This window comes from Alternaria incomplexa, assembly GCF_024043165.1.
Source record: "Alternaria incomplexa strain BMP 0042 chromosome Unknown scaffold_4, whole genome shotgun sequence".
Taxonomy (NCBI): domain Eukaryota; kingdom Fungi; phylum Ascomycota; class Dothideomycetes; order Pleosporales; family Pleosporaceae; genus Alternaria; species Alternaria incomplexa.
Window position 1 is genome coordinate 1,470,163 of NW_026249853.1, and position 12,686 is coordinate 1,482,848.

Below are 12,686 nucleotides of genomic sequence, written 5' to 3' on the forward strand. Positions count from 1 at the left end.
GGTAGCTGAAAACCCATCATTAGTAGATCAGACATGGCGAAACACGATGGCTACTGCCAGATGCACGGCTACCAACGATGTCAGGGTCATGGGCTACGGCTCATAGCAAACCGCGATGCAAGATCGATCGCGATGAAGTGCGGGAGAGTGGGACACTAGGGGAGGGATTGACGAATGGGATTGTGTAGCAAAAGCATAGCATTGGAAGGCGAAATCTGGGCTCCATATCTGAGCGTTTTCGCTGACGGAAAGGCGCGTGGGCGTATTCTTTTTGACGATCGATGCCCACAATGGGGATAAAGAATCTAGAGCACGCGTTGTCGCGTAGCGGAATTGTGGTCATGGTGACGTCAGATCAACGCGCCTCTCCAAATAAAGCATCGATGATGACGGCAAGCAAACATCAAAACCACCCACGTAACACCACCACATCCTCTCCAAGTCTCTATTCATGTCCGCAGCTTCAATTGCATTCCGTCGGCTACCACTTCTAACGACTTCAAGAGCTGTACCCCGTGCCCGACTAGTTGCTTCACACCTCACGCGACAGTATCCCGCTTTCTCCCAATCCGCCTTCAGAATGGACAAAGAACAGGTTAAGAAGGACCAGAGCCGCGGTCAGGAGACGACCGGCAAGTCTGAGTGGAAGCAGCGTCCCCCTTACCGCGTCCACGAGAAAAACGAGGACTTTGACGTCAAGTACGAGGCCAACTGCCATTGCGGAAAGGTTCAGTACCAGCTCAGCCGAAGGGAGCCTCTAGACAGCAAGCTGTGCCATTGCACCACCTGCCAGACACAACACGGTAAGTCTCCTCTCCGTGATCACGTTGGAGTGATTGTACTAACGCCCGCCCAGCCGCACCCTTCCAATGGGCCGCCATCTTCCACAAAGACGACATCAACTTCACCAACGGCCACCACGACCTAGAATGGTACGACCCAACCGACAAATCCATTGAGCACAAGCTGCCCTGCAAAGTGCGATGCTCCTACTGCCACTCGCCCATCATGGACGAGGGCCGCAATATGATCCTGCTCTTCCCCTCGCTTGTGCACCTCAAGACCGACGAGGACAAGGCGTACTTCAAGCCCCGCTGCCACATGTTCTACGGTCAGCGTGTTATGGATATCCCGGATGGTTTGCCTAAGTGGAGTGGGCTGAGTGGGGATTCCGATCTTATTGAGGATAGCCCGCCTGATATGGTTAGGGAGCATGAGAGGAAGCGTGAGGAGGAGAGGCAGAAGAAGTTACAGGAGGGTGAGCCCGATGAGGTTACTAAGGAGGGGACGCAGGGGAGGAAGGAGGGCGGTGGGTCTAACTCCAAGTAGATTCATACTTGGCCTGCAGCTCGAAGAACTATGATCACGCTGAAGCATGCTGGGCTTGACAATGCCTTGCCAGACACAAGTTTTGTGGTTTGACAGCTTATTCATAACGATTTGTGTTTGACGACATATGTTGTCGGGTGGGTAGGTGGTGGCCGTGACAAGAGTCACGAGCCTAGAAAAGATCTAGATACGGTACATGAATCAATCTGATACCAATGAAAAGTTCATTCTGCTGTTGTCATCTGAAGCTTCATTACTACCTTCATGCTATATTTCAGATCGAGCGGGAATATGATAGTTGTAGACGATATCAGGCTTGTCCAGTGAACAATCAATGAGATCACCCATGATCCATCGTCTCCTTATCTTCACTGTAATCCATCCTTATCTTTCTCCTCCATCTCCCTCTTTATCCCACCTTATGTCCGCTCTCAGACCTATTTCTTCAGACAATAGATCCAATAGGTCACTGCCTTCCACGGCAAGTTCTTCCTCAAGAACTGGTACATATCATCAAGCTCCCTGTTACATTCCCAGTTCAAGTTCTTCTGCCAACTCGACGGGCCCTGAAACCTGACCTTCATCTTGTAGCTGTTCGACAGAAATATCTCTGCATAGTCCGTCGTCATGCAATCCCTCCATTCCCCGTCCTTTTCGCCCGGGACTTGGCTTGCAAAGCAGTTCTCCGGATCGTAGGTCCCACGCTCGAATGCGGCAGCGATGGTACTGGTCATGAGATCGTGGACATTCTGGCGGCCGCCCCATTTGGCGTCCAGGACTGTGACGCTGATGCTCTTGCGTTGGCGAACACGGCGGTAGGGAGACGATACGGCGGGGACGCTGATCCAGACGGGGAAGGTGACGGTTTTCTTGACGCAGTAGTTGTCGGCAACGGGGCAGAGTTTCAGGAGGGCTACGGTGACGTCGTTGTAGAGGGTTTTGCTGTCGCCGACGTTGATCCCGTTGTGACCTAGTCCGAGAACTATGGTATCGTCGCATGAGGCTAGACGGGAGCGATTCGTTAGTGGAGTGTGGGCTTGGTTTGAAAAGTACATAGTGGTGTGTAGGTATAGCTTCTGGGTGCTGCTGGTGAGATGGGAGCGCGTGACATACTGGGTGCTCCAGGGCATGTAATTCCATCACCGAGAGCTATGTCAGAGGCTGCAGTTATTTAGCAAGAGCTTTCGTCGCTTTGGGTGGGACCACTGACTGTTTCCCATGCTGGCAGCTGGTGCAGCAGCAGCAGCCGTGAGCACACTGCATGCTGCCAGGAAGACAGCAGGAACGAAGAACCTCATGATGACTCCTCTGGTATTGTTGCGTGAGAGCGATTACTGAACGGAGGATGCACCGAGAATGCGAACGTAGGGGCGATGGAGTTGTAGAAAAGACTAAGAAGAAAGCGCAAGCGATTAAGCTGAGGGCGACTCTGATGAGTCCGCATGAGCTATCATGGACGATGAACGGTGAATGAGGAAAGTGACAGTGAGAAACGTCCAGCGAGGAAGGAGCGATCTTTGTATCATGGAAACATGGAAAGTGAGCCTGGAAGCTATGTCGCTTATCTGGCCAATTCAAGAAGCAGGGGCGGATTACGACTACTGCGGATAGGTGAGAGACGAGTCAACTCACACGTTTGATTGCGAATGTGAGGATATCAAAAATCTTAGGTCAATGGAGGGATTGAGAAGTGAGAGTGGCACACGAAAGATTTGATTTGAGACCCTTGGTTGCAGATTTAACAGAGACTGCCTTATCGGTATCTGTTCAGTGCCATAGCAGCGCTCTCAATAGACAAACCCAATGAGCAATATCTATTTGCTCTTACCAGTAGGAATCTGGAACGCAATGACCGCCTCACCATGCGCAAAAGCGCGGTCAATGCGGAAGAAGCCCTTCCGGTCAAACTGCACGATATCATCAACCTTGAGCTCGGCAACATTGCAGTCAGCCATGGCCTTGGTCCTCGTCTCAGTCTCCTTGTTAAGGAAGTCGTCGAGGTTGTCATCAGGCTCCAGCTTGTCCTTTGTGATGAGGTAGTCGTAGTCGACCAGCTCAACAGGGATGAGATCTTGATCGTTGCTCAACCAAGTGACCTTCTTGGACGTCTTCTTGACATCACCCTGAAGGTGCAGTTCGAGCTCGAGGCCAGTGACGGTCTTCAAGCCGTGCTTGGCCATCTCGAGGGGGTTGATGGAGTGGCTGATCTTGCGCACAATGGCGTTACCCCAGTTCATCAATGTGATCTCCTCGTCTTGAGCGAAAGACTGCGCGTCGGCTTGCTCCATGATGACGGAGGAGCTGAAGACGATCTTCTTGTTACCGAGATCGTACTTGGCGTGTTTCGGCTTGTCCTCGGAGATGACGCCCTCGCGCGCGCCAATGATGGTGACAGGAACGCGACCAGAATCGTCAATCGCAGTGTAGCGGGCAGCAGTAGGCTCAATGTGCTTCTTGTTGGTAGCCCAGAAGGCGAACCAGTCCTGGTTGACAATGTTCTTGGAGGGACCTTGCTTGAGGATGAACTCGCGGAGAGCCGGGATGACGGCACCATGGCGACGGACACCGCGCACAGTTGGCATGCGCGGGTCGTCCCAGCCCGCAACGATACCAGCATCCACGATCTTGGTGAGCTTGCGCTTGGACAGCACGGTACGGACAAAGTTTAGACGCGCGAAACCCCAGTTGTGCACCTTGCGCAGTTTAAGGTTCTTGATGAACCATTGGTACTGTGCGTCGCGGTCGTTGTATTCGGTCGTGCGTAGAGCGTGGGTAACGCCCTCGAGCGAGTCGACGATGGGGCAGCAAAAGTCGTAGGTAGGGTAGATCTTCCACTTCTCGCCGGTGCGGTGATGCGCCTGAGGGTTGCAGCGGTAGATGACAGGGTCACGCATGGCCTTGTTCGGGTCGTCAACCGACATCTTTGCGCGAATGCACCATTTCAGGCCCTCCTCGTTGCCCTTCTTCATCTCCTCGAAGTGCGCAAGGTTGTCCTCAACGCTGGCATCACGGCGAGCGCTAGCGATACCGTTCATGCGCTCGTCGCGCATCTTCTCCTGTACTGTATCGTCTGCGTATGCCAGCCCATCCTTGATCGCCTGCACACAGCTCTCGTACAGCTGGTCGAACCAATCACTGGTGTATGAGACCTGGTCTGGTTTGATGCCGAGAAGCGCGCAGTCCTCGACGATAGCATCCTGGAACTCTTGCTTCTCCTTTGTGGGGTTTGTGTCGTCGAAACGTAGGATGAGCTTGCCCTTGTACTTCTCGTGCGCGAAATAGTCGTTGAGCAGCGCTGCCTTAGCGTGACCGATGTGGAGGTAACCTCTGCGATACAGTTAGAAGTAGTTCGCATGGTTGAGAGAGTAACTTACGAAGGCTCAGGCGGAAACCTAGTAACAATCCCCGACCCATCCCCCACATCCTGCAACCCAATATCATAGTTTGCATCATCATTCTTGCCCCCCTCCTTCTTTCCCTTCGCCTTGCCATCCTCCTTCTTACCCTGTCCCCCACTTACAACAACCACACTCTGTGGATACGCCTCCTCGATATACCTGAACCAGCGACACAGGTTCTTCATCAGATCCTGCTTGATGAAGGCGTGCGCAACGCGGTTCTCGCGGATCGTCTTCCATACTATGGTGTCGGCGTCGGAGAGCGTGTAGCCGACGATGTGGGAGCGCAGGGTGAGGTGGGCATCGAGTTCGAGGAGGTGGGGCTCGATTTGCTTGAGGTTGAGGGGCTTGAGTGCCTCGGAGCGATGTTGCCATTCGGCGATTTGCGCGTCCATATTGGCGGTGGGTATGGTGCGCGTGTGGTGTTGTCGTCAGACAGTCCTTGGGGTTGGGAAAAAGACGTGGTGGGGTGGACTGATGACGCGGGGCAGCGCCTTATCGCCGAGCTTGGCAGGTACGAGTCACTACCGAGTATAGGGCTGTCTCTTCTGTGCATCGACAACTTTACAGAGCATGTTATATAGATCAAGGTGACTCACCATCTTTTTCCATCATGATTCATAGTATCCAGTGACTCACCTGTGTGCGAATATCTCGAAGTCTAGTTTCATCTCGTCCTCTGGCATCGCGATGACCCATACGATGACCTATAGACAACGAGGTACATATGACTCCCGCAATACAGACTGATAAAACAATGATTAAGTCTCTCATCAGATAATGGCGGTGGGAAGCATCCCTGGAAGGTCTGTCGCATTCATCACACATCACAATTGGAAAGCTCGAACATTGTCTTTGTACCAAATACGCCATAATAGTATTCCCACACCCCATATCCTACAGAAACGCCGAGTTATGCAAAAGCGCCGTCACGGCCGTCGCGGTCATACTATAACCAAACGCTATCATTACAAGTCATAATACGTACTTTGAAGAGAAAAGCCGCTACAAAATCAAGCACACTCCCACTGAGCGAAAACACACCACCTCGCGCTTCGGTCGGCAAGTACCAAGCCTCGCCATGTGCCCTTCTCTCCAATCTTGATGATCGTCTCCCAAGCCGTGCCGTCGGCATCATTGGTGCTGCTCATGTGCTCCGTCTTTCTCGTCAGGCGGATAATCTTGCCAGAGGGTGTTTGTACGGCTAGCTTAGCGGGCTTGTTGCTCCTACTGTCTGCTGATCCGGAAGAGCTTTGCGATGGGTTTGTGTAGTTGGAACCAGTGGCTGAGATGCTCTGCATGCTCATAGCAGAAGCAGGACGGGCAAAGGGATTTGGCGACGCTCGGCCGTGCATCGCAGGACTGGGTTCGGGCGACTTTGTGAGAGATGATGGATGCTGGCGCACGCAAAAGACGAAAGTGTTGTTCAGAGCCAAATTGGCGCACTGTGGTTGAGCGACATATAGATCGTTTCGTTGGGCATGGGGCGTAGGATGCAGTGTCAAGAATGAGTACGGAGGGTTGGTGCCGGTATGCGTCATTGGAAGGCCGATCGCCAGGTTATGAGGGTTCATCTTGTTTGAATGCTGGAAAACGTTAGTCTGCATGTATTGACAGTGTCTTAGAACAAACTTACCATGAGTCCCCGAGGTCCTGCATAGATTTTCAGGACGCCCTGACCTCCATCACCCGGTAGAAGAGCCTTGACAGTGTATCTCTTCTGGCCGCCGTACCATTCAGCTTGCGCCAATGCCGGCTTTTTGACAATTTCACCGCTCTCGAAAAAGTCGCCGTCCATGTCTTGAGAGTAAGATCTTGCCTCGACTTCCGCAACGCATTCTACGTCTTCCGGAACGTCAATATACACGTGACCCATCTCGAGATTGTCCAAATTGAGAAGGCTAGTGTCAAAATTAACCATGTTGAGACCGTGACGGAAATAAGCCGGCGTTGCGCAAGGCAGAGCCATTAGCACCTCATGAGGCTGTGGAGGGCAGATGTGTTGCTGTTCGGGCAGGAGCGGAACATGAGAATAGCAAATCTCCATGGGACGAGCGAGGAAGTACCACGTCTCCGCCACGGATGATCCCGCCGTTGAGTAGTGGACTCGCTTTGGATTTGTAGGCCCAGCAAGCGAACAGTCCATGATGCGCCACTCGCCCTCAACGATGACAGCGTTCCAGAAGTGATTCGGTCGGGCAACGCTTTCCAGATCCAGAGGTTCGCCAGGCGTCTTCAAATAGCCACGAACAACTTCAGCATGCATTCCAACAGAAGCGCACATTTCTGCCACAACCATGGCGATCTCTTGAGAGCATCCACGCTTGCCCTGAATCACATGCTTCGGGTCCATCTCGCCTTCGAAGTCGTCCTCCCACGCGATACGCTCGCTGACCCAGGTAAAGATGGCCCGTAATCGTTGCATATCGCTCCGGTAAGGTCGGCAAACGTATGCCTGAGCCAAGGTTGCTGGGTTAGTTCCAAGAGGAACGCTGTTGATGAAACGCGTGCTTTTGTCAACGTGGCCAAGACTGCAAGCTGCGAAATCGGTAGGCTCGGTGATGGGAAGACCGTCGAGGCCCTCGTCGCCTTCCGCTGACTCGTACAAGATCTCAATCGGGTTCAAGACGGGAATGTCCATCATTTGACATCTTTCGGCTCGCTCCGCACGCTCGTTCTTGCTGAGAGAGTTGGATCGGTTGACGTCACGGCGGACTTGTACCCAATCTACCGTCCCCAGACCCGTATCTCTCGAGGGGTTTGCCGTGTGGGTCGCTTTACCTCCTTCGATACCTGTTGACTCGTTGCTGTCCATCCGGCTTGCGGCGCGACTGGTTGCACGACCCGCTGCTCGGCTAGCAGCTCGGGATCCTGGCCTGCTTATCGTGTCGATGGTGCTACGAGCATTTGCCGCCTGAGTCTTCGCCGTGTCTATCATCTTGCGGAAGAAGCCGCTGCGCTTCGTCTTCAAAGGCTGCCTCAATCCACCAAGCGGATCCGGGTCGTCTGTTGCTGGCGTGCTAACCTCAGCTTGCTGGTTATCACTGGAACCAGGTCGTGGCTGCGAAGCGTGGCTGGAGTGATACGTGACACCAGTAAAAGGCGTCTCTGGTCGTCCATCGTCGAAGCCGTATCCCTTCCCAGCTGTGTCCTTCGTGTTCATTACGCTCTTCGGTCGGTCTTTGCCGAACTTCTTGCGGTAGTAGCTTCCGGCGCTTGTAGCACTCATGTTCGTCGCAGAGTGTCCAGACATCAAGCTGCGATCAGTGCTGCTGCTGGTATGGGTCGTAGTCGTAGAGTTCGTTTTGCTCGTAAATGTTCGTCCAAGGGCATTACGTCCCATGTTGTAAGCAGATTTGCGGTGGTTAAGCAGTTTCGAGCCTTTTCGTTGAATTTCTGGGTCAGTGTCTGCCCTCGAGGATCCAGGCCTCTGATGGGAGCTTTTCAAAGGTACAGTTGGTCCTTCATCCTCGCCTATGAAAAGTTCACCGTTCCTGGCTTGTTCCTGCTGCTTCATTCGCCTCAGACGACTTTCCATGCGCTTCATGTAGTTGTTGACGTCTGGAAGGCCTTCCTCTTCATCCTCATCACCCTGGTCCATCGCGGACTGTGCCCTGACCTTCTTCGCTGACTCTTGGTACACTTGATCGTATGCATCTGGAGACCACGGGTTCGCTGGAGTTGGAGAGTTTTCTGGCGATTCGTTACTGTTCGACGTTGTCATGTCCTGCAGAGACGTCATGACATCGTCCATTGCTGCCGTAAGCGGGGAAGGTGTGAAGTGGCCTGCACGTGTTCTTGGGTCAGGCGAGGGCGGTTCGGGTGTGATGAAACCGTTGTGGGAAGGAGGCGCGGGAGATGGAGCTCTGCTGGGGTCGTAAGCAACACGATGCGGTGGAGGTGGTGGAGGTGGCGGCGAGCCAACGTCTGCTTCGAATTCGTCATCGTAAGGCGCAGGCGATGGGCCGCGGCTGTGATCGTCGTAATCGAGCTGGTGTTGGTAAGGAGATGGCGATGGGCCTCGGTCGTATGCGCGGTATTGGATCGAGGGGGCTGGTGAGGCAGCACGCGAACGCTCGCCAAACGATGGGGCTGGCGAAGGTCCACGGTCGTATGCTCGGTACTGGAACGAAGGCGCAGGAGAAACAGCTCTCGAGTGCTGCTGGTAGTGAACTGGGGGTGCTGGTGAGGCTGCGCGGTATAGATCCTGACTTTGTCGTGGAGGGATTGGCGACGCTGCCCGGTAATAGTCTTGGTTTTTTCTCGGGGGTGCTGGCGAAGCTGTTCGGTATAAGTCTTGTATCTGTTGTGGGGGAGCTGGAGATGCGGCTCTGGCGTAGTTGCGATGTTGTATGGGAGGTGCTGGTGACACTCCACGAGGCTGGTACTGGTATTGGGCTGGAGGTGCGGAAGCCTGTGGCGGGATATATGAGCCGCGTCGAATGGGAGGTGCTGGCGAGACGGCGCGCGGTTGGTAGCGGTATTCGGCGGGTGGTGCGGGAGAGGTTGCGCGTGCGTGCGAGCCGTGTCGTGAGGGTGGTGCTGGCGATACAGCTCGTGCTACGGGCGTCCTCTTGGAGGCGGGTCGCGGTGACACTGCGCGCAGATTCGACTGTTTCCTCGTCGACGTGGCGGGCGACGGGCTGTCACGGCTCTCGATCGACGACCTCTTCATCGACGAGTAGGGAGACTTGGTCTTGACACTGCCGTTCGGTGAGTTGATGCCGCCGGCCTTGAGCCTCTCTCGCGCCGCTGCAGCTGGATTCGGGGCGCCTGCAGCCGCATAGGCCGTAAAGGGCTTCCTGAACATGCTCTTCTGCTTCTGTGGCGCGGGCTTCGGCTGTTCCTGGGCACTGTTCTGCCTTGACATGCTTCCACCGCTGCCATTGCGCGCCCACGGTTGGTAGTCCTCGCTGAGTAGCTCGACGAAGTTGGATGGGAACAGGCCGACCATGCGCCTGTCGCGCTTCAACCGGCCCATCCACCAAGCTCCATCGCCGGCATTGAGGACTTCAATCAGGTCGCCTTCTATGAATCCGAGGTCGCGTTTAGTCTAGCATGGCGTCAGTCAAGATGCAGCAGCAAGAAGCTTCCGTCTGAACTTACCTCGCCTCCCCATGAATAGACAGCTTTGCACCAGCAAGGAAAGCGCACTGGAAGCGCCTGGCCGACTGCCATGTTGGGTATTATGTGGATGTTGTATTACACAGTACTTGGTGTTGACCGGCAACTTGTTTGGGGCATGCACGGCGGGTGGATGACATGCGTCGATTAGAATAGTGAGAGGCGGCGTCGATTAGGTGTGGGACGCGCAAAATGCTCCGGCGAAAGACAGATGTCGATGGTAGCAATGGGAGAGAGCAGTTCTCTGTGGTCACGCCCCGATTGATAGCGGGGATGTGGTATGGTAAAGCTAAGCAGGGCCTATCGCAACCTGACGTCCCGTCTTGGTTGGGTAAACACGATTCAGCGACCGCTCCCCGGGCAACCGCGACCCGCACTGGCCAGGCTGCGGCCCACTTCGCCTACCACGTCACACAATCTTCAACTCTACACCGCGACATTCGCTTCATCTTGGCCACTCGCCCTGCATAACCGCCTTTGTTGCGCATCCAGTTGCGCATAGTCTGCGATGCTGCATCTTCATTATGCATTGGGCCGCTATAGAACTACTGCGCTGGCGCTCTCGAACAGATGTTCCCACCATCGGGCATACTCTACCCAGCTGCCTTGTTGTTGTACGCTAATGTGAACAGACCTCTAGCCCTCCTACTAACAGCGGTCTAACGGCAGTAGGCGCGCGCGACTTGTCGCCTTGCCTGCGCTCGGGTCACCAGCTGAGTATACAAGGCTGGCTGATCACGATCCACAATCTGTCGACCAAATGCCAAGCCTCACACCCCATCGCCACCATCACAGAAATCAAGGAACATCGAACTGAGGTAAACGCATTGTAATTTTGTCAACAGCTACTGAGATCGAGCGCTATGAATGCGGGCAAAGGTAGAAAGTAAGCACCACTAGGGCGTGCAATGTGTAAAAAAAGACCGATTCCTCCTCAACTTGACTGCCTGATGGAACACCAGCGAGCGAAACGAGTCGCTTACTGTCCGTTCCACAGCTTGGGGCCGGGCATGGGGTAAGACTTGGGGTTGTTCCTGCGATGATGTTAGTATGTCTGGCGCGAGTATCCCGTACGGTTGGGATGAACTTACCACTTGTTGAAGGCAATACCAGCGTCGTTGGCCTTGTAGAGACCGGGAATCTTGACAGTGGGGGAGAGCTTGCCAGTACCGGAAGACTCAATCTTCAGCTGGAAGCACTCCATGTAGAACTGAGCCTTGCCGACATGGCCCTCGTGGATGGCGATGTGCTCAACGCGGACAAGGTACTCGCCAGCAGGAATGCTCTTCTGGATGGTCCACTCAAGGCGGTCCTTTTGCCAGCTGTCCCAGGCAGTGTCGACACCGGGCTGGCTGGGGTTGATGAGGCCGCTCTCCATGACCTTGGTCCAGTCACCGCTGCCATCGTAGCTGGCGACGCTGCCAGGGGCCTTGGAGATGTAGACGAAGCCCGGGCCGGGGTGCTCGATCTTCTCGTTGAAAGCGAGCTTGAAGCCAATCTTGTCACCGGCCTTGACGGTGTAGGTGGGAACACCTCCAGCCTTGGCTCCCTTGTTGCACCTCAGGTCGGGGGAGTTGACGATGTCGGCAGTGAACGAGGGCATGTAGGAGTTGGTGTTCTTGCGGGTGTAAGCATAGTCACCACCAATGGCCTGGTTGTTGACCATGAGGCGGTTGAAGATGTAGTGCGCATCGACCGTCAAGGGCGCAAGAAGAGAGAGGATGATTGAGGCCTTCATGTTGATGGTAAAGAATGAATATGTTCAAAAGAAGTGAATGTAAAAAGTTGGAAGCGAATGTACTGGTTGGTATCGAATGCTGGATGATTGCGATGATTTTTACAACACGGTAACCACTGCGATACTTATACAAACCAGTCTCCCAGCGTGGTTCACCGCATCGTTCCGCTCCATTGGAGGGATATCCATTTTTCGGTCCCTAAATTTCATCAACACCCATTCTCTTCATCTAATCTACACGGCGCCACCCCACCCCCAAGGCGTCATAAGCCATCATAAGCCCATAGTATCCAGTCGCATAGAACGATTCTTTTGTTCTAGTCTCACTTTAAATGAAAACAGGAGTCCCAACCACACGTTGAAACTCATTTAAGCGGTGGAAGAGCCGTGCCAAGCCTCGACAACACCAACACAACGACAGCGGAAACCGCTGTCGCCAAGATCTGGGGTGATCATGCGTTTCACGTTTTGAATCTCTGGCATCTTGGCGAATATGCACCAAAAGAAACCGCCGATATTGGAATTCTCCTATTCGCTCCGCGGATGCCACCCGGGCTGTGTAGGGATCCACTACCCGCGATGCGAATCCGATTTCACGATAGCAATGGTCCGTCGGCTGCCGATATTGGTCATCGTAGCGTTCGGGCCACGGTCTGGACTTCCGACTGTTCTGAACGAGATTGGTGGTGAGGCGGAAGCTTAGCTTCACACACTCGCACACACCACATGTCAGCGGGAACGGAACGTCCAAGCCGCCGTGAATTTTCTCCTCTCGCAAGGATGCCTGGTAGACAGGTGACGGCTTCCTTGTCAATTGCAATACCGCTAGATGCCAAGGCTGCGTTGTCGTACAGGATCGGCCGCACAGCTTCTGGAAACAGATCAATATAGTCGTGCGGTGGCGTTGGACAATTAGAGTAGGTGGCACGCCCTGTTTCTCCTCGCTGACCCACGAGTCGATGCATGATTGCAGACCGCTCCGTCTAGAATTCTGAGAGCAACGGATTCCCACGCAGGTACGATCTCACTGCTTCCTTCACTGACGATTCTTGTCGCTGCACATGAAAATACTCACGACCATAGATACTATCACTCTA

At 54.1% G+C, this 12,686-nt stretch overlaps 5 protein-coding genes across 5 annotated transcripts; 1 reads left to right on the forward strand and 4 right to left on the reverse strand.

Annotated features, from left to right (window-relative positions):
- Window positions 1-580: 580 nt before the first annotated feature.
- J4E90_003706 (uncharacterized protein) lies at window positions 581-1,329 on the forward strand (the record flags this gene model as incomplete). The annotated part of the gene is made up of 2 exons (XM_051433273.1): window positions 581-803; window positions 857-1,329. The coding sequence occupies 2 exons, from the start codon at window positions 581-583 to the stop codon at window positions 1,327-1,329; spliced, it is 696 nt and encodes a 231-aa protein (XP_051293171.1).
- A 437-nt stretch (window positions 1,330-1,766) lies between these two features.
- J4E90_003707 (uncharacterized protein) lies at window positions 1,767-2,627 on the reverse strand (the record flags this gene model as incomplete). Its single annotated transcript, XM_051433274.1, has 2 exons — window positions 1,767-2,311; window positions 2,540-2,627. 2 exons carry the CDS (start codon window positions 2,625-2,627, stop codon window positions 1,767-1,769), a joined length of 633 nt encoding a protein of 210 aa, XP_051293172.1.
- A 516-nt stretch (window positions 2,628-3,143) lies between these two features.
- Window positions 3,144-5,122, reverse strand: J4E90_003708 (uncharacterized protein; the record flags this gene model as incomplete). The annotated part of the gene is made up of 2 exons (XM_051433275.1): window positions 3,144-4,656; window positions 4,704-5,122. The coding sequence occupies 2 exons, from the start codon at window positions 5,120-5,122 to the stop codon at window positions 3,144-3,146; spliced, it is 1,932 nt and encodes a 643-aa protein (XP_051293173.1).
- A 618-nt stretch (window positions 5,123-5,740) lies between these two features.
- On the reverse strand, window positions 5,741-9,905 carry J4E90_003709 (uncharacterized protein; the record flags this gene model as incomplete). The annotated part of the gene is made up of 3 exons (XM_051433276.1): window positions 5,741-6,313; window positions 6,364-9,780; window positions 9,834-9,905. The coding sequence occupies 3 exons, from the start codon at window positions 9,903-9,905 to the stop codon at window positions 5,741-5,743; spliced, it is 4,062 nt and encodes a 1,353-aa protein (XP_051293174.1).
- Window positions 9,906-10,830: 925 nt separating this feature from the next.
- J4E90_003710 (uncharacterized protein) lies at window positions 10,831-11,589 on the reverse strand (the record flags this gene model as incomplete). Its single annotated transcript, XM_051433277.1, has 2 exons — window positions 10,831-10,885; window positions 10,943-11,589. 2 exons carry the CDS (start codon window positions 11,587-11,589, stop codon window positions 10,831-10,833), a joined length of 702 nt encoding a protein of 233 aa, XP_051293175.1.
- Between the last annotated feature and the right edge of the window lie 1,097 nt (window positions 11,590-12,686).